At 39.1% G+C, this 19,178-nt stretch overlaps 1 protein-coding gene across 1 annotated transcript; it reads right to left on the reverse strand.

Moving 5' to 3' along the window:
• Positions 1-5,059: 5,059 nt before the first annotated feature.
• On the reverse strand, positions 5,060-7,087 carry LOC141665807 (uncharacterized). Its single transcript, XM_074471790.1, has 3 exons — positions 6,741-7,087; positions 5,903-6,035; positions 5,060-5,749 (listed from the first exon to the last, which is right to left on the reverse strand). Exons 1-3 carry the CDS (start codon positions 7,085-7,087, stop codon positions 5,060-5,062), a joined length of 1,170 nt encoding a protein of 389 aa, XP_074327891.1.
• Positions 7,088-19,178: the final 12,091 nt, after the last annotated feature.

Here is a 19,178-nt window from a genome sequence, read left to right on the forward strand (position 1 = left end):
ATCCGCTACTGCTACTTCCATCAATCGTAACTGCAGGTATAGCCATGACTTACCGTAAATACCAAAGCACATCCTTTCCCCCGATGAGGATAACCCACCAGACTACAGGATAAGTGATCCCAAGCATAGAACTGTAAAGTGCGAGATAACTCCAGAGTCTCCCGTCGAGGACAACCCGCCGAATACGGAGACAGGGCTCCCAAAGTACACACTAGATGTTTACGATCGTTCCCCGAAGAGGATAACCCGCAAGACTACAGAACAACACCTTCGACATATTTTCCGGGATGATGGGCTCCCGGAGGGCCCTTTTCCTTCACGGGGCATGCCTTGTGAAGGGTTGGAGCTCTCCGGAGTCCTCCCTTATGCCTAGAGGGCGCCTTAAGCATGGAGAGGTCCTCTGGGAGCTCCTCTTCCTTATACGATTCTTATGCTTTGTTCACCTCCCAGTTTAGTTATGGGAGATACCTTCTCGCTTACTCTTCCTTGTTACCTTTTGTTGCAAAACAACAATCCCGTGCAGCCATATAGCACTGGGTGCGCCCTATGAGGGTATGGGGACACTTCCCCGGAGCTTGGGCCATTCTTCATTTCTTGATTATTTCACGCCTTCTTCCTTGACCTAAGATCATCCTCTGTAGGCTCTTTACCAATACTTTTTCTTCGTCGTCATCTTCTACTATGGAGACCGTCGTTGTACCATCGTCATAGAGGTCATCGAACACTTCCTTGACCATGGTCATCGTAATCCTCCATCATAATGATCATCGTAAACCGTCATGTACATCTTCACCAATCGTCGTCGTAACTTCTCATCATCAATAGTCATCGTAAGCGGCTCCCAAATATGGAGTGCCCTATAGTCGTCTTAAGTGTCCCCGGTAAAGGGAATGCCCTATAGGGAGCGCCCTGGGCTCCGCAGACATGTTCTCCAGAGCTCGTCCTTTCTCCTCCTCGGTGGTGATCCGACCCATTTTCTTAAAGATCTGATAAAATACCCATGACGATTTTATGGTATAACAACTACCCCCCCCGGTTTTATAGTTTGCTAAAAGTAAAGTGAAAAATCTTCTTCTATTTCTTCCATAATCTTTGTCATCCGTAATGTCTTTACTTTATCTTTTGCCAATAAACTCCCTTCCATACGTGTGAATTCTTTCTCCCGTAAAGGAATATTTTAGTTGATAATCTTCATCATAAAAAACTTCTGCCGAGTCTCCATGTCAAATGCTTTCCGCAAAATCTCTCAAATTTTTTTGCAAAGATCCTCCAAAAACGTCCTTCATAGATATTTTTCGCAAAATATCCTCCGCAAATGTCCTCCGTACACATTTTCCGCAAGATATCCTCGGTAAACGTTCTCCGTAAATATTTTTTGCTAAATATCCTCCTTTAATTTTTTTCCATAAAATTTTCTTCATTCCTTCTCCCGGAAGCATAAGGGGCGCGCCCTACCCCTGGGAATCTATTCTGGGGGTTCAAATTTCAAAAATGATAATTGTTGCTCTTATAAGCTCTCCTTCCTCTTCATTTTATATTCATCTTCTATCTTTCAAATAAAAAACTTTTCTTTTCTCAACATCTTCAAGAATCTCGGATTTGTCTTGTTACCGGCTTTCTCTTCGCTTTCACTCAAATTTCTTCATTCCTCTTATTCCAATGTATTTCATCATGCTCTTTTTCCTAATTTCCTCCTTGTATATTTATAGGTACATGAAATGCGAGCTTCTTGAAATCCATATTCTTGTTATATGTTTTTGTGTGTATATGTATGTATAGGCTGTATACGTCACCTTTTGATCTTGTTGAATCTTCAGTCTAATCATCAATTGTGTTTATAAGTATTTTACATTGCGATAAGTCCTTCATTTATTTTTGTTCACGGGGTGTGTATTAGGATCGTCATGGGGTCTTCGAGTTGTGTCTCCATGTTTTTCCCTTCGTAGGGCGCGCCTGAGCGAACAACCTAACCCTTGGAACATAATAATTGATGGCCTCCATTGTACGGGGCGCGCCTGGAGTCTATCTAAAGCATGGGTCACAACTTTATTTGCTCGCACATGTCGTGTCTTTCTTGTATGAATCATATTAATTTATTTCACGTGGTTTTTTCAGGCATGTCTTCTCGCATTCTCAAGTGTTTCAAGCCTTGTCTTGCTTCTGAGAAGACAGTGCCCGAGAGGGATGTTGCTAAACCTTCTTCTCAGTATGATGTGTGCCCTAGTTCTTCTCTTATGGAAGTTGTTCAGGCACTTCCGGTAGTCTCGCCAAAGCGTACTAGAGTTAGCGTGAAAGTTGGTTCTCCGAAGAAGGTGAAGACTTCTTCTTCTCTTTTCCAAGTGGAATCTCACTTAGGTCCTTTGATTATGTCTTTTCTCGGAGCTAAGGAGTTAACTTCTTGCAAGAATTCGTCATTGACTAAAATAGATCGTGCATGGGTCACATCTGCTGTGCAATTGCTATTCTTTTCTTTGGAGGATGCTTCCATAGCTCCTAAGGATAGAGCTCATCTTGATAGCCTTAACTCGGAGCGGGGGAAACTAATTTTTCTTGCCACGAATGCTAAAGAATTGTTGAGGAAGAAGAGCAAGGATAAGGATGTTATAATTGTTGAACATGCACATGAACTGAAAAGGAAGGGACAGATTATTTACGACTTGCATGATTCTTGGGACGCAGCCCTAAGTTGAAAGAGGTAAAATTTGAGCTCAGACCATTAAACTCCAAGAGGATCAACAAAACGGATGGAAAAAGGAGAAGGAAAAAGTCTATGATACGAGTATTGAAGAAGGCTTTGCTATGCTTCTCACTACCTTCTTGGCCAGCGATCCTACCTATGACTTTAGCTCCTTTGATGCAGAGACGTTGTCCTATGTTGCTAACTTCAATAGGGACAATGCTTATGCTATAGCCGCTAGGAAGGTTGCCTTAGGACTTGTTCGCCGCTCTTCCGTCGCAACAAAAAGCATGGTAGGAGTCGTAACTGAGACGATTAATGTCGTTATTTCTCATGATGGTGTTGCTTCCTGGGTGATGTTGTTCCTACGAGCGATGTTGTTTCCATTACGGCTTCTCCTTGTACACTTTATCTTCCGTTTACCCCCCGAGAGTAAGGATGTACATCTTAGGCTCTCTACATCTTGCACTTTTCATATGCATTTCCTTGTAACTTCAAGGATACTACAACTTTTTTTTGTGGTGCGGGCCTCTATAAAATCCTTGCAGCTTGTACGAACCTATTTACTTATTGTATTTTGCATCTAGATTTCATATTGCGTCCTTTATCATTGTGCTTCGATTTTTCCTTAGATTATTTTCCTCTTGCAAAAACCAACTAATCAAGCAAACTTGTAAGCCAGAGGGATATGGATTTAAAACCTTCCTTTCGAGAAGTGTCCCCTCATTGGGCGCGCCCAGGGAGGCATATGGCTTCTTCGGGAGGTTTTGCGTCTTCTTGTGCCCCTTGGAACTATTCTTAATATTCTAGAAATACGAAACCAGAATAAGACAGTAAACTAACTCATAACTCGAAGAACTCAAGCCGAATAATTATATTGTGGGAGGAATACCTCTGAGGGCGCGCCCTAAGAAGCTTTTAGCTTCTTCGTCAACTTCATGTCTTTTATGGAAGCAATCTCTCTCTCCTTTCATTAGCATAACTTAAACTTATTGTACTGATAAGAGTTGTTCTCCATAACTTTAAGATAAAAACTTTGAAATAAAAAACTTCAGAATTTTATTAATAATGTACTATTGCACAAAATTTCATACTAGTCCCAAGCAACGCTATTGTCGGTCGGGGAATAAAAGGAAAAAAGAAAAGTAAACATCCTATGATTAACGCTAAGCGAGATAGCACACGCACTACCCCTAGGCTAGGAGGAATTTTATTGCTGCTAGTCTACTATTTGGGTTGAGCCCTAATTGAATCTACTATAGTGCATATAAGTAAGTAAAGGGCCGAAGCCGCGCCTTACTAGAAATATTTCTGCAGATGTTCCGCATTCCAAACTCGAGGAATAGGCTTTCTGTTCAAGTTCTCGAGATAATATGTTCCTTCCTAAAGTACCGCTCGGACTATATAAGGTCCTTCCCAATTACCCCAGAAACTTCATGGCTGCCTATCTTCGTGTTAGACATGACCATTCTCAATACCAAGTTTCCAACTTTCAATAGCCGTACTTTGACCTTTATATTATAAAATATGGATACTCGTTGCTGATACGCCGCCAATTTTACTTGAGAAACTATTCTGACTTCTTTCAATTGGACTAATTACATCAGTTGCGTAACTTCACTATCTTCATAGCGGGATTTAATCCTGTGGAGAGACCCAGCTTTAACTTTTATCGATATCATGGCTTCACAAACATATGTCAACATGAAAGGTGTTTCTACTCTAGTAGATCTAAGAGTAGTGTTGTATGACCACAACACCTCCGAGAGCTCTTCAGGACAACCCCCTTTGCAATCCTCTAACTTAGGCTTCAGTGTATATTTGATGATTTTATTAATAGCTTATGTCTGTCCGTTACTTTGGAGATGATATACTGCGGTGAAATCTTTTTGTATCTTCAAGTTCTCACACAACATCTTCAATTTCTTGCTGTCAAACTGCTTTTCATTTTCGGAGACTAGCTTATATCCCAAATCGACATATTATAGAATGACAGACGAAGTCTACTATCTTCTTTGCCGTAATGGTTGCCAAGGGAATAGCTTCTGACCATTAGGTAAAGTAATCCACAACTACAATTACGTACTTAACACCCCCTCTGGCTTTGGGGAGTTCCCCGATCAAGTCAATCCCCCACATGACAATGGCCAAGGACTCGCTATAATAGTTAGATTAGTTGTCGGTATGTTGGAGAAGTTTGTGAACCTTTGACATCTATCACATTCTTTAAGTCACTTAAATGAATCTTCTCGCAAGGTTGGAAAATAGTAACCCTGATGTAATACTGGCCGCAAGTGATCCACCCCCCGAGTGATTGTCGCAGATTCCTTTATGTCCTTCTCTAAGAATACTGAGACAGCCTTCTCCCTTGTTGCACTTCAGTCATGGTTGATTAAAACCTCTTTTGTATAACTGGAAATCATATTCCACGTATCGCGCTGCTTTATATCGGAGTTTCCTAGCTGTCATCCTATCCTTCAGAAGTGTTCTGTGCTTCAAGTACTCACATATAGGAGTCATCCAACTTTCTTCGGGTGAGCACTCAACTTGCATAAATTTCACCGACGAGATACTAGGTTTCTCCTGGATTTCCAAAGAAATGACTCCTAGTAAAGTTGCTTCCTTTTGAGATCCCCATTTTTCCAAAGCATCATGATTACTGTTCTCTTCTCTTGGAATATACTCAATTCTTACTTCTCTGAATTTACGGATGAGGCCTTGTAAGTATCTTAGATATATCTTTGTTCTTGGTCCTCTAGCTTGAAATCCTCCGATCACCTGGTGTACAACCAACATGGAATCGCTTCGAACAATTATATTTTCAATCTTCATCTCTAAGGATAATTTCAAAACACTTATCAAAGCTTCGTATTCGGCATCATTGTTAGTAGACTTCCATGTAAAGTGTGTCACACTCATTAGTTGATGCCCTTCAGGACTTTCCAATATTATACCATCCCCAACACCATCGTGATTAACGGCTTCACCAATATATAACGTCCACCAAGATTCAGGGATCTGTTCCTTTTCTAGATGCTCTTCAATGTGTGACTCTATTGTGACTAACACTTTCTGTCCATAAAAATCTTCAAGAGGGAACTCCAATATGAAATCCGCCAACGCCTGCCCCTTAATGGCTGATCTTGGCTTTTACTCGAAGTCAAATTGTCCTAACTCGATAGTCCATTTCATCATTCTTCCCGAAGCTTCCGGTTTGTGCATGACCTTCCACAATGGGTAAGCTGTCCTTACTTCAATTTTGTGAGCTTGAAAATATGGCCGAACTTTTCTTGCAGCTAATACAATGGCATATACCAACTTTTCCATGTTGGTAGAGCGTGTTTCTTCATCAACCAACCTTTTTCTCATAGAATACACCGAATGTTATTTTTCCTCATCTTCTCAAACTAGTACTATGATAATTACATATTCCGAGATGGACAAGTAAAGTATCAAGATTTCACCGTCTATTGGTTTGGTTAATAGAGGCGGAAAACTTATATGTTCTTTAATCTTCTTGAATGCTTCCTCACATTCTTCCATCCATAAAAAGTCTTTCCTTGCGCCTTTTATAGCTTTGAAAAATTCCTTGCACTTTTCCGAATATTTTGAACAGATTTATTCAAAGCAACAATCCTCCCGGTTAAACCTTGAACTTGTTTGATTGACGCCGATGATTTCAAGTTTAACACAGCTTTGATTTTTTTCCAGATTTACTTCAATGCCATAATGGTTCACCATGAAGCCTAGAAACTTTCCTGACTCCACGCCAAAAATACACTTTTGGGGGTTCAGCTTCATCCGGAACTTTGGCAGAATGTTAAACATTTCTTCCAAATATTTGACATGGTCTATGGATTATTTTGAATTTACAAGCATGTCTTCCACGTAGACCTCCTTGGTTTTACTGATCTGTTCTTTGAACATCATGTTAAAAAACTATTGGTATGTAGCTCCTGCATTGACCAATCCAAATGGCATTCCGATGTAGAAATACAACCCTCTATAGGTAATAAAAGAGGTATGCTCCTGATATAGAGCATATATAGGGATTTGATTTTACTCGGAATAAGCGTCCATAAAGCTAAGGAGAGTATGTCCTATCGTAGCGTCCATCAATTGATCGATGCGTGGTAATGGAAAGCTATCCTTGAGACACGCTTTATTCAAGTCAGTAAAATCGACGCAATTTCTCCATCTTCTATTAGGCTTCTTTACTAATACCGGATTGGCTAACCATTCAGGGCAGAAAGATTCTTTTATCAATCCTATGTTTAACAGTCTATCGATTTCTTCTTTTAACGCTTGTGCTCTTTCTCCGCTAACATGATGACGTTTTTGCCTCACCCTCTTAACTTTGGGATCTATCTTTAAGTGATGACACATTACTTTCAGATCAATCCCCACCATATCTACGTGGCTCCATACGAATATATCTAGATTAGCCTTTAGAAACTTCTTGAGTTTTTCCTTCAAGGGGGATCCGAATTGCGACCCAATCTTTAATATTTTACTTTCGTCTTCTTAAGAGACGGGGATGTCAATCATATCTTCCGTTGAACTAGTCCTTTCTATAGAAAATGGCATACAAGGATCGAGATCGAAGTCAAAACCTTCTTGGCCTTCTTGGGGCGTGCCCGTAACTGATGTTACACCTGGGTGCGCCCGGGACCTTCCGTTTATTTTTATCGCCTCTCCGCAAAAACCAGAAATGTAGCTTTCTTCTTTATCTATATCTCAATATCTCAGTCCTAGCCTCTTGTATGAGTCATAGTAGAGAATATTGATAGAGCTCTCATTATCGATGAACACCCGACAAATATTCACTGTTTCGATATTGACTATTATCACTATTGCATCATAATTTGATTCTCTCTCTCTGAGGGTCGTACTTCCAAGCCTTATTTGCATTGGTGGAAGAGATTCTTCTGTTTCTTTTGCATGCTCATCAGTGACTTTATGAGTGTTGTCAATATGGTGAGGTCCTCCAAAGATCACGCTTTTTCTTGACATCATCCTTCTCCTTGTTTTGTACATTTTGAGTACGTTCAGGCCTTTTCAATCCAGGAGGAAGATCAATATTGGTTTCCTTGTTCTCTTCGTTTCTTCTTAATCGTCGTTGATTTGAAGTTTCTCGGACTTCTGTCCTATGCCATCAGACATCCTCAACCTTTTGGTAAGTTGTCGTTCCTCTGTAATTAATGTATCTATCACCACGGGGTCTCTTTCTTTTCTCAGGAAGCATGCAAGTGCATACACTAGTTCTCTCGCCGAGTGTGTGATCATCCTTCACTTTGGCGTTATCATTATTTTGTTTAGCTTGCCTTCCTTGGCCGTGTCTACGCCCTCTCTGAGTCATTCTGAATATCTTATTGTGACTAGTTTCCTCCTGAAGACCTTCTTGAGTATCTTTCATCCTTCGATAATTGTTTCCTTGCTCGTAATCAGAGCTTCTTTGATCTTGTCACAGAAAAGCATACTTGTCATCATAGAGTCTTTCCCTCTCCTTGGGAAACATGTTTGTATGTATTGGGAGATCTTCCTTGAATTGATCTTCATCAATTTATGTTTTTACAATCAACATCCTTAGATCTTCATCATCTAATCGCTTATCCAAACGGGCGTTCATACAAGAAAATGAATATCCTTCTTGGTTCTTTCCAATTTTCAAATCGATGGATTGAACCGTCTTGGGTTCATCGCCAATTGATTTCTCTTTGGAGTGATATCTTCGAGGAGGATGGTGATATTCGTCACCCTTACTCAGATCCAAGCTTTCCCTGAAGTGCTTTAAAGAATCTTCCATCCAATGAAGTTGCTCCAATAAACCACCATTTGGAGTTACGAGGGGCTTTTTCTTTCTAAGGCGGCTTGGTCCTACGACTGCGGGTCGGAACTTACCCGACAAGGAATTTCGCTACCTTAGGACCGTAGTTAAAGCATAAAGGTGGTTGTTTATCCTCATGTTGCTTAAAGCATGTGTCATCCTACCATTTGGGACGTTCATCATCACGTCGCTTAAAAAGATCGCTAGTTTTCCTTTCAAGGCATTCTCCATCATGTCACTTAAAGCGACTGTCAGTTTTCCGTTCAAGGCGTTCTCCATCATGTTGCTTAAAGCGACTGTCAGTTTGCTATTTAAGGCATTCTCCATCATGTCGCCTAAAGCGAATGTCAATTTGCCGTTCAAGGCATTCTCTATCATGTCACTTAAAGTGACTGTTAGTTTTCCGTTCAAGGCGTTCTCCATCATGTCGCTTAAAGCGAATGTCAATTTTCCGTTCAAGGTATTCTCCATCATGTCACTTAAAGCGACTGTCTCCATGTTGTTTCAAGCATCTATCTTCAAGTTGCTTGAAGCATTCATCTTCGTGTCGCTTGAAGCATCCATCTCCATGCTGATCTTGCATGTAACATCCATCTCAATATTGCTTGAAGCGTCCATCTCCATGTTGATCTTGTGTGTAGCATCCATCTCCATGTTGCTTGAAGCATCCATCTCCATGCTGATCTTGCATGTATCGTCCATCTTCATGCTTGTAGCTATTATTGCAGGAGTTTCCACCATTGTTAGACATCTTTTCCTCCTAAGATTAGATTAGATTCAAGCCCCTCCTTCTAGCGCTAATTTGTTAACGGAAAAATTTGGTTAACAAAGATTTGAGGTTCGTGGCTAGAATCAAGATCTGTTGCGGTGGTCGGTGATCGGAGAAATCACCGAAGTGCGTTGATTATACTTAAGAAATGGCTGAGATTGCTGGGGTTTATGTTTTCCTTTTTAGAGCTCTCAAACACGTGCCCTCAAAATGTGCCTACGTGCCTCCTTTTGTAAAGGATCAAGCCAGACATAGTTCTTGGGAAACAAGAAACCTAGATGGACTTGGCTTCTCATTCCGTGGCCTAATAGGAGTTATTGAACCAACTTCCTATTATAACTCAAACATTGATTTTCTTTATGAGTGCCTGACGATGCGGCCTAGTCACAAAGGCCCAAGGCTCGGTTAGGACTTCGGCACTTCACGGACAAGGAAACTCCCCATCCGGTGGATATCCCCATCCGCTACTACTACTCCACAGGTATAGCCATGACTTACCGCAAATGCTAAAGCGCATCCTTGCCCCCCGATGAGGATAACCCACCAGACTACAGGACAAGTAATTCCAAGTGTAGAAGTGCAAAGTGCGAGATAACCCCGGAGTCTCCCGTCGAGGACAACCAGTTGAATACAGAGACAGGGCTCCCAAAGCATATAGTAGAATTTTACAACCGTTCCCCTACGAGGATAACCCACAAGACTACAGAATGATGCTTTTGACATGTTTTTCGGGACGAAGGTCTCCCAGAGGGCCCTTTTCTTTCACAGGGTGCACCGTGTGAAGGGTTGGAGCTCTCCAGAGTCATCCCCATGCCTAGAGTGTGCCCTTAGCATGGAGAGGTCCTCCGGGGGATCCTCTTCCTTCCTTGTACGATTCTTATGATTTGTTCACTTCTCAGTTTTGTTGTGGGAGAAACCTCCTCGCTAACTCTTCCTTGTTACCTTACTTGTGTTGCGGAGTGCCCACCCCGTGCGGCCATTTAGCACGGGGCATGCCCCATGAGAGTCCGGGGATACTTCTCCAAATCCTGGGTCGTTCTTTATATCTTGATCATTCCACGCCTTCTCCCTTGACCTGAGATCATCCTTTATAGGCTCCTTATCAATATATGATCATCATTGTCGTCCTCTACTATAACGATGGTCATGGTACCTCCGTCGTAGCGGTCGTCACACACTTTCTTCACCATGGTCATCATAATCCACCGTCGTAATGATCATCGTAAAACTTCATGTACATATTCACAATCATCGTCATAACTTCTCATCATCAATAGTCATCGTAAGCGACTCCCATATAGGGAGTGCCCTATTATCGCGTAAGAGTCCACTGTAAAGGGAGCGCTCTATAGAGAGCACCCTAGGTTCCGGAGACATGTTCTCTGGAGCTCGTCCATCCTCCTCTTCGGAGGTGGTCCAACCTATTTCCTTAAAGATACGAAAAAATACCCATGACTATTTTATGGTATAACACTTAGCAATGGTTGATAAATTTCCATAGGAGGGATAACAGTTGAAGGTGTCAATATAGTTAAAATATGTGACGATTGATTAATCGCTTAAGAGCACAGTTTAACTACTAGAGACTGGAATAAGAGATTGATATTCCAATAAATCATCTCAAAGATGATGAGTATCGGTTTGAGAGTGTGACTTCCTCATGAACTTAAGATGTGAAGAATCATTTTTTGGAAGGTTGACATTATGCCAATATTCAGGAGAAGAATAGGTTATTTACTTGTGTTTTTTTGTGGTTGTTTTCAAGATTAATTTGCAGATGTTAGGGATGTGACTCTACAATAATACGAATCACATCAATCTGAATTTATGAAAGGCATAGTCTCAAGAGGTGAGATGCCTCATGTTATGAAATGAACAGTTGAACTCACATGATAAATGATTTAGAATTAAAGCATTCTTGTGTTTATATGGATTTTTCTTCACTTTCATGAAGTTCTAGTAAACTAGAGAGGATTTGAATGTATCTTCCACTCAGATAACATTCTCAAACCCTGATTCCCTTTGGGAGGGACCGCTAGAATTGTAGATTTCCCATCCTTGATCAATTAAGATAAGTGTACGTATTGTCTCAACACCTCAAGGAAGTGTATCTTAGACAATAATTGTGAGAGATGTTTTCAGTCAAACTAAACCTCCATTTCAGTTGGGGTGGATTTGAATGATTTTCCCTCAGAAATATCATTCTCAAACCAAGTAGCCATTGTAGTTCTATTTGTACCTAAAATGTGCTAAATTTTCCAAGGTCTTCACTAAAGACTGATGAAACCCTTGGCTTTTAATTGGAATCATTAAGGTCTACCTCAACATGTAGCCTCTAACCAAATTTGAATGAGTGTTCTTGTTAGGCCTCAATGATACTATAGAAGGGGGTTGAATATAGTATCTACAATCAATTCGATTATAAACACAAGAATGTAACAGAAAATAAGTCTATTCAATATATCAAACTCTGTTACAGTAGGTTTAATCTACCCTCTCAGTGATGTATGATATCACTAAGAGCTGCTAGGGTTACAATGAATAATATTCTCGTGAATGATAACACTTATAGTGTAAACCCTAATCTATGTTTATATACTACACAGTTACAAGATATATCCTAATTGATATGATATGTTCTATTTCCTAAAATATATTAATCAGAGATTATCTACTGTAGTTCTTTAGCTGTATAACTCTCCAAGAATATCTTCTTTTGTTTAATCCATATCATCTCCTGTAAATCAGCCACTTTTCATCCCTGAAGTGTATCCGCACTTAAGTTCTGATGTAAGTCCTGATGGCTTAAGTTCTGATAACTTCCTGTCTTCAGTAAGTTCTGATTTCCAGTTAAGTACTGATAGTAAGTTCTGAAACTAAACAAATCAGATTAGACATGACATCACAAATATATCTAACAATCTCCCCCAACTTGTAAATTATAAAAATATACAAGTTTATAGATTTGATGATGTCAAAAACAATTAAGTACAAATGCAATAAGAGTTTATATGTACAACTAAATACAACTTACAGTCCATGCAGCTTTTACCAAATTTATTGAATCAGCCTGAATCCATAATGATTCCTTACAAATTCTGATACCAGCTTGGTCTCTGCATTTCTTTTAACTTCAAGTAACTGAGCTTTGACTTGCTGCAATTCTTCATCTTCAGTATCACCAATCTGATATATGGCATCTCTGAGTGCAGAAATTGGATTTCTTTCAAGTCCATCTCCCAGTCTGATTACCCTTGGATGTGTAGAATCTTCATTATAACACAAGCATCTTCCTTCCAGAATTACTTCTACCTTAGCAGAATTCTTTCTCATAGGAATTTCTCTTCCATCATCCTCAGTCATCATTGGAGTATATTCTGTCATTCTTGCACCATAAATTCTGAGTAAATCTCTTATTGTTTTCAGAATATATTCTGACAATTTCCTGGTAATATCAGAATTTACCTCCAGTAGATAATGAATATATTGGAGCTATTTGACAGATTTCTTCAGCACATCAGATTCAGATAATCTATAAGTTCTGCCATCAATCAGAAATAAGATCAATTTCTCTTTTTCTTCACAATCATAATGAGTATCCATCACTACTTGAGCAGAAAATACTTTGTCAAGGTGCTTCTGTGTGATCTCTTCAAATGGCTTATCAGTCAATGTGAATGGATCTCTAATATCAACTTCTATCCCAGTCTGGAATTTCTCTCTGTTAGAACCTAATCCAGAAGTGTCTCTAGCTTGCTTGGCTTTTACCTCAAATGCTGCAAGTTGATTCAACATCTGATTTGTCTTAGGCTGAACTGGAATAGACTTGTTCCATAGCAGCTTCTTCTTGTCTTCTAATGTTAAGCTGTCTATGTCAACTTGAGCAGTGTCAGAGGTTGATGTCTTGATGAATTTGTCAGGATTTGCAGTGTCATCTGTAGCTTGCTGTTCTGAAATATCTTCGGGATTTATTAAGTTCTGAACTTCTTCACTCTGAACAACTTGAGCTATGTCAGAGGTTGTCTTAGATTCTTCTATCTTCCTCTTTCTCTTCAGAGTTTCAACTGTCTCATCTTCAGCAGCAGCAGCATCAAAGACTTTAACCATCTTGCACACATGATCCATCAGAATTTGAGGAATCTTCATCTTCTGTTTCTTGACCGTATCCCCAACTTTTCCTTTTCCATTGTCTTTGGGATCGGTAGTAGTTTGAGATCTAGTCCTTGATCTAGGAATCTCTGTGGTAGATCTTTCTCTTATCACAATCCCTTTTTCTTTTGGCCTTGGTGGTTTTTTAGCATCAGAAGCTTTTGACTTGGGTTTGCTCTTCTCAGCAGCAAATTTAGCTTCTTCTTCTCTTAATTCATCTAAATCCACTCCTGGATTATCCTTAAGGAATAGTCTCTTGGCCAATTGTTCATCAACAGATTGAATTTTGGGATCTTTATAGAAGAATGTTGCTTTCTTTCCTTTAAATTTCAAAGTCTGCAAAAACTTCTGTGACTCTTGGCTTCCAGCTTGGACTATCACATAAGAAGTAGTTGTCAGAACTTGATCATCAGTATTTGAAGTATCAGCATTTGTGATCAACAAAGGAACATTCTGATCTGTTGGCTTCTTTTCTTCCTTATTCTTCCCTTGCATAACAGATATATCAGAGTTCTTGCTACCAGACATTCTCTGATGAGAACTTATCTATTGAGTGGGAATTCTGCTCAGTTGCTTCCCTTGACTTTGACCTCTACTCTTTTCATAGTTTCCCTGGTCACCTCCATGATCATCCTTTTTCTTCAGTGTTTGGGTTGGTAAGAATTTGGACTTAACTACCTTCTCCCCCTTTTTGGCATCATCTGTCAGGAGTAGAGAAAGAAGGAGTTCCACTGAAGATTGGATCTCATTTAACTGGGTCTGTTGAGCATCTTGATTTTGTAATACCTCATCCAGTTGGGCATGCTGCTTGGTTTGAACAGGCTCAATAGCATCCACTTTTTCTTGAATTGGTCTGATAAACCTCTTCTTGTCTAGTTTGTGCATCATGTCTAGCTTATCAGCTGTTTCCTGAAGTTTATCAACCTTTGCATGAGTCTTGGAGTGTTGACCTTGTAGAGTTCTTGTACTGAGAGTAGTGACCTTTAGTCGATGCTTGAAGTCAGAACTTGTCAGCAACTCATCAGCTTTTGAAACATGTTCTGTCAGAACATGTGGGCTGGGAATAAAATCAGTATCATTCCATTTATGCATCCACTCAACCCCTTTAAAGGTTTCCTCCCATGGAACTGGTGCAGCCTCTTCCTCAAACTGGAATAATGCCTCTTTTCCTGTAGGCACTAGAGTGTTTACTGGAGCTGACTCTCCGGAACTTGCTAGAATCTCCTCATCTTCAGCTAACACCAAGGTGTGTGTGGCTGTAGGAAACTCTGAATCAGCTTTGTCGAAATTTTAATCTTCAGTTCCAAGACCAAGAATTGGTGTTGTTGGTATCTCAGCCTATAAAATTGGAGAAGTAACATGAGTTGGCTGTTTCATAGTTGGAGCTTCCAGATATAAAACAGTTGGTATATTCAAATTATGAATATCTATTTCAGGACTTGTCTCTTGTTCTTCAACATCATCAATAGCTTTGATTGGAGAGTGAGGTGGAGAAATCACAGATTCTTGTACAGGTTCTGATCTGTGGACTTCAGGAATTTCAGATTCCTGAATCAGAACTTCTTCAGGTGCTGGCAGGGCTTCAATCACAATAGGTTCTAATGAGATCAGAGATTCCTGATCCTATTCCTCAGCATATTCAACATCCTCAGATTGAGTTTGTGCAATATGCACACCTGCTCTTGTGATCCTCAATTTTGATTTTCTAGATGGAGGGGTGGCATGATCTGTATCAGAATGTGAAGACCTCTTTCTTTTCTAAATGCCAGAAGCTTCAGCTACTTTTTCCTTCTGAATAGTTGACTTTTCAGCTTATCTGTCACAGGTTCTGATGCAGGAACCTGGACCTGTTCTTCCTCATCTGATTCATCTCTCAGAATCAGCCTTCTCTTTCCCCTTGGTAAAGATTGAGGAACAGATTTAGCTCTTGAGGTTTTGGGTCTGGTGGATGTGTCAAATTTTATAACTGGCACCTTTTGAGAAGTACCAGAGGTTGGTTTGGTTTTGGATTTGGGTCTGGATCATGAAGTGCTGACAACAGGTGCTGATGTTGGTGGTTGTGAGGTAGACTGTGGTTGTTGAGTAGTGGATGGTTGTGATGGTGCTACATCAGGGAATATGACTGTGTAAGTGTCTGGGATAGTGTTGACTAAGAACTGTTTGACATAATGGGGTATTTGGAGAGGTCTTAGTACTTCCTTCTTGTTATCAGCAGATAACAAGTCAGTAAATGCCCTTTTATGTAACTTAAAAGGTTCCATTAGGTCACTGAACACTTGTGGCTTATCAGAACAACAATAACTATAAATTAATTGATAGAACCTAGCAAAATATACTACATTTGCATCTTCCTTCATTCTGTCACCAATATAGCCTAACACAGCAGATGCATAATCAAAATGAGTCTGATTAAGAAGTGCATACCCTATTTGTTGACTCATGATTGGAATGGCATCGAAATTGGAGCATTTATTGGCAAAAGTCTTTGTGATGCAATCAAAGAAGAAGCTCCATTCCCTCCTGATGTAAGGCCTCTTCAACTGTCCTAGTTTGGACAAGCTTTTCTCATATCCCAAGTTTTTCATCATGTTCTGAAGAACAGATTCTCCAGGTGCTGAGTTGTAAGAGCAGTTTTCAGGAAGATGAAGAGCCTTCCTCACTGTAGTAACAGTTACCATATACTCATCTTTTCCTGATGAGAAGATGATGCTTGGAGATCCAGTTTTACCTCCATCATCATAGATTCCAGTCTTCTAGAACTCCAGCACTTGCTTACCAAAGATTACTTGAGGTTGGGTCAGAGCATACCCAATCTCACTGTGAGCCAAGAAATCCTGAACAAAGTGAAGTTCTGAAGGAGCTTCATCCTTGTTCAAGATAGCAGAGTAGTTGTTTGGGACAAACTTAGCTCCATTAAAAATAACATCCTTTGGTGCCATTTTTGTTGAAAAATCAAGTGAAAATTTTGTGTTTGCAATGTGTTTTATAAAATGCCTGTAAGAGAACGTCATAAAATAAGATAGTAAGAAAATAAGAGAGAGAGAGAGAGAGAGAGAGAATAATGTAAAAGAGTGGGTAAAAGATTGTATAATCTTTTATCTCAGATATTTATACTCTGCACATGGTAATGTCTCTTTTGAATTAGAACCGGCAGTTTTTACACTTGACAGCGTGTAATCAGTCAAAACATAAATAGTTGGCACTGTAAACATGCAGTAATTATTGCACACATGCATATACCAAAACCAGCACGCAACCCACTAACAAATGATTATTACTATTTTTATCTCACCTAATTATTTTTCTGAGAAATATAACCATTACAGTAAATACCAAAAATAAGTCAAGTAAATAAATAATGTCACATAAGCATCAGGATTTGCATCAGAACTTGACTATTATCAGAATTTAACGGTCATCTGAACATGGCTTCTGTACTCAAAAAATGAATGACTGATTATGTGTTTCTTCACACAAATACTGACTGGTTTCTTCAAAGTTTAATCATCAGAACAAAATCAGAACTTGTCCTCGAGATTTATGCAAATAATACTTAACTGTTTATCAGAAACAACTTAATCACCATAGTAATTTTTATCATTCATATGGAGTGATAGTGTGTGTATGTGCAAATGATCAGATAAAGATTAAAATCTGATAAACTTTAGTATATCTTAGAAATAAGCCATAACTAAGAAAAATGCTTAAAATCTGTCTTGAATTGTGAAGTCTACTGTAGAATAAAGTTATGCAAGAATCCACCTCAACTGTTTGTGCTTATTTTATGCATCTTTTGAATTTTTTTTGACAAGGGCTTCTCAGTGTAAATGAGTTACAACTGCCATTAGAATTAATGTTGTTATCATAATATTTCTCCAGTAATTAGAGAATGTGAAAAGTCACCAAGAAAAATTAATTTGCTTTTCTAATGCATATTACTTAATACCAGCAATGCACTTGGATCTTCCCTTTCACATATTTACTCTAGATCTCAAAGGAGTACCTGATTTCAATTTTTTCTTTTCTTTTATTTTCTTCAGATAAGTGAGGCTTATCAAGCATGCCTTGATTTGTTTCTTATAATTATGCCATCACTGTCAGTTTTATTTCTGAACACCCATTTTGTACCAACAATTGATATGTCCTTTGGTCTTGGTACTAGGGTCCAGACTTTATTTTTTTCAAATTCATTTAACTCTTCCTGCATTGCTTGCACCCAATCAGCATCTTGAAGAGCTTCTTCCACTTTCTTTGGTTTAGTTTGAGATAGAAAGGAATGATAGAGACATTCATTTATTATTGTTGTTCTAGTTCTGACACCTGCTTTAGGATCTCCAATTATTAAGTCAGATGTGTGTGATTTAGTCCACTTCCTTGCAGATGGAAGTTGATCTCTAGAACTGGATTCTCCCTCATGATCCATGTTGTCTCCATCAGCATTTTCTGATGCTCCCCCTAAAGTTATGCTCTCTGAGATTCCAGAATTTGAGTTGGATCCTTCAGGAATTGAAAATTTAGAGTTTCCAGAATTATCAGAATTTGGCTCATCAGAATTTGATGAATCAGAACTTGAAGAGCCAATGACTGGTTCTGATGCTTCTTGAGAGTCTTGAGATGTGGTATGATCATCAGTTTGCTCCCCCTGAACAGGTGCATTTTCCTTTGGAGCAGTTACCATAGTTTCAATGACATCAGAATTTAACCCGTCAGAACTTACAGGATCAGGATTTAGGTCATCAGAATTTACAGAATCAGAATTTACATCTTCATTTTCAAATCCCAGCTGATCATGATCATTGAAATCTTCAAATCCAGTAATTTTTTTATCATCAAAAGATACATTGATAGATTCCGTGACAACCCTTGTTCTTAAATTGTAGACTCTGAAGGCTTTTGTAGAAAATGGATATCCAACAAAAATTCCTTCATCAGCTTTTAGATCGAATTTTGACAGCTGTTTAGGATGAGTCTTAAGAACAAAACACTTGCATCCAAATATATGAAAGTATTTCATATTTGGCTTCTTTTTCTTCACCATCTCATATGGTGTTTTTCCATGCTTGTTTATGAGTGTAGCATTCTGTGTAAAATAAGCAGTTTGCACAGCTTCAGCCCAATAATAGGTTGGTAGCTTTGCTTCATCAAGCATAGTTCGTGCAGCTTCAATAAGAGTCATGTTCTTTCTTTCTACAACTCCATTATGTTGTGGAGTTCCAGGTGCAGAAAATTCCTGCTTTATTCCTTGCTCTTTGGAGAACTCTTCCATGATTGAATTCTTGAACTCAGTGCGATTATCACTTCTTATTATTTTAACATAATCTTTGACTAACTTATCCAGCTATCTGACATGATCAATTAGAGTAGATGCAGTTTCATTCTTCTTGTGCAAGAAATACACCCAAGTGTATCTTGTGAACTCATCCACTATAACCATAGCATATTTCTTCTTTGTAATAGACATGACATTGACTGGACCAAATAGATCAACATGCAGTAAGTGATAAGGCTCAAGAATTGAAGATTCAGTTTTGCTCTTGAATGAAGATTTTCTTTGTTTTGCCTTTTGACATGAGTCACAAAGACCATCAGGAGCAAATATTGATTTTGGCAGTCCTCTCACAAGATCTTTCTTTACTAGCTTATTTATGTTGTTGAAATTTAAATGAGAGAGTCTCTTGTGCCAATTTCAGCTTTCTTCAATTGATGCTCTGCTTAACAGACAGATTGCAGAACCATCAGAATTTGTTGAAAGTCTG

This window comes from Apium graveolens, chromosome 6, assembly GCF_009905375.1.
Source record: "Apium graveolens cultivar Ventura chromosome 6, ASM990537v1, whole genome shotgun sequence".
Lineage (NCBI taxonomy): Eukaryota > Viridiplantae > Streptophyta > Magnoliopsida > Apiales > Apiaceae > Apium > Apium graveolens.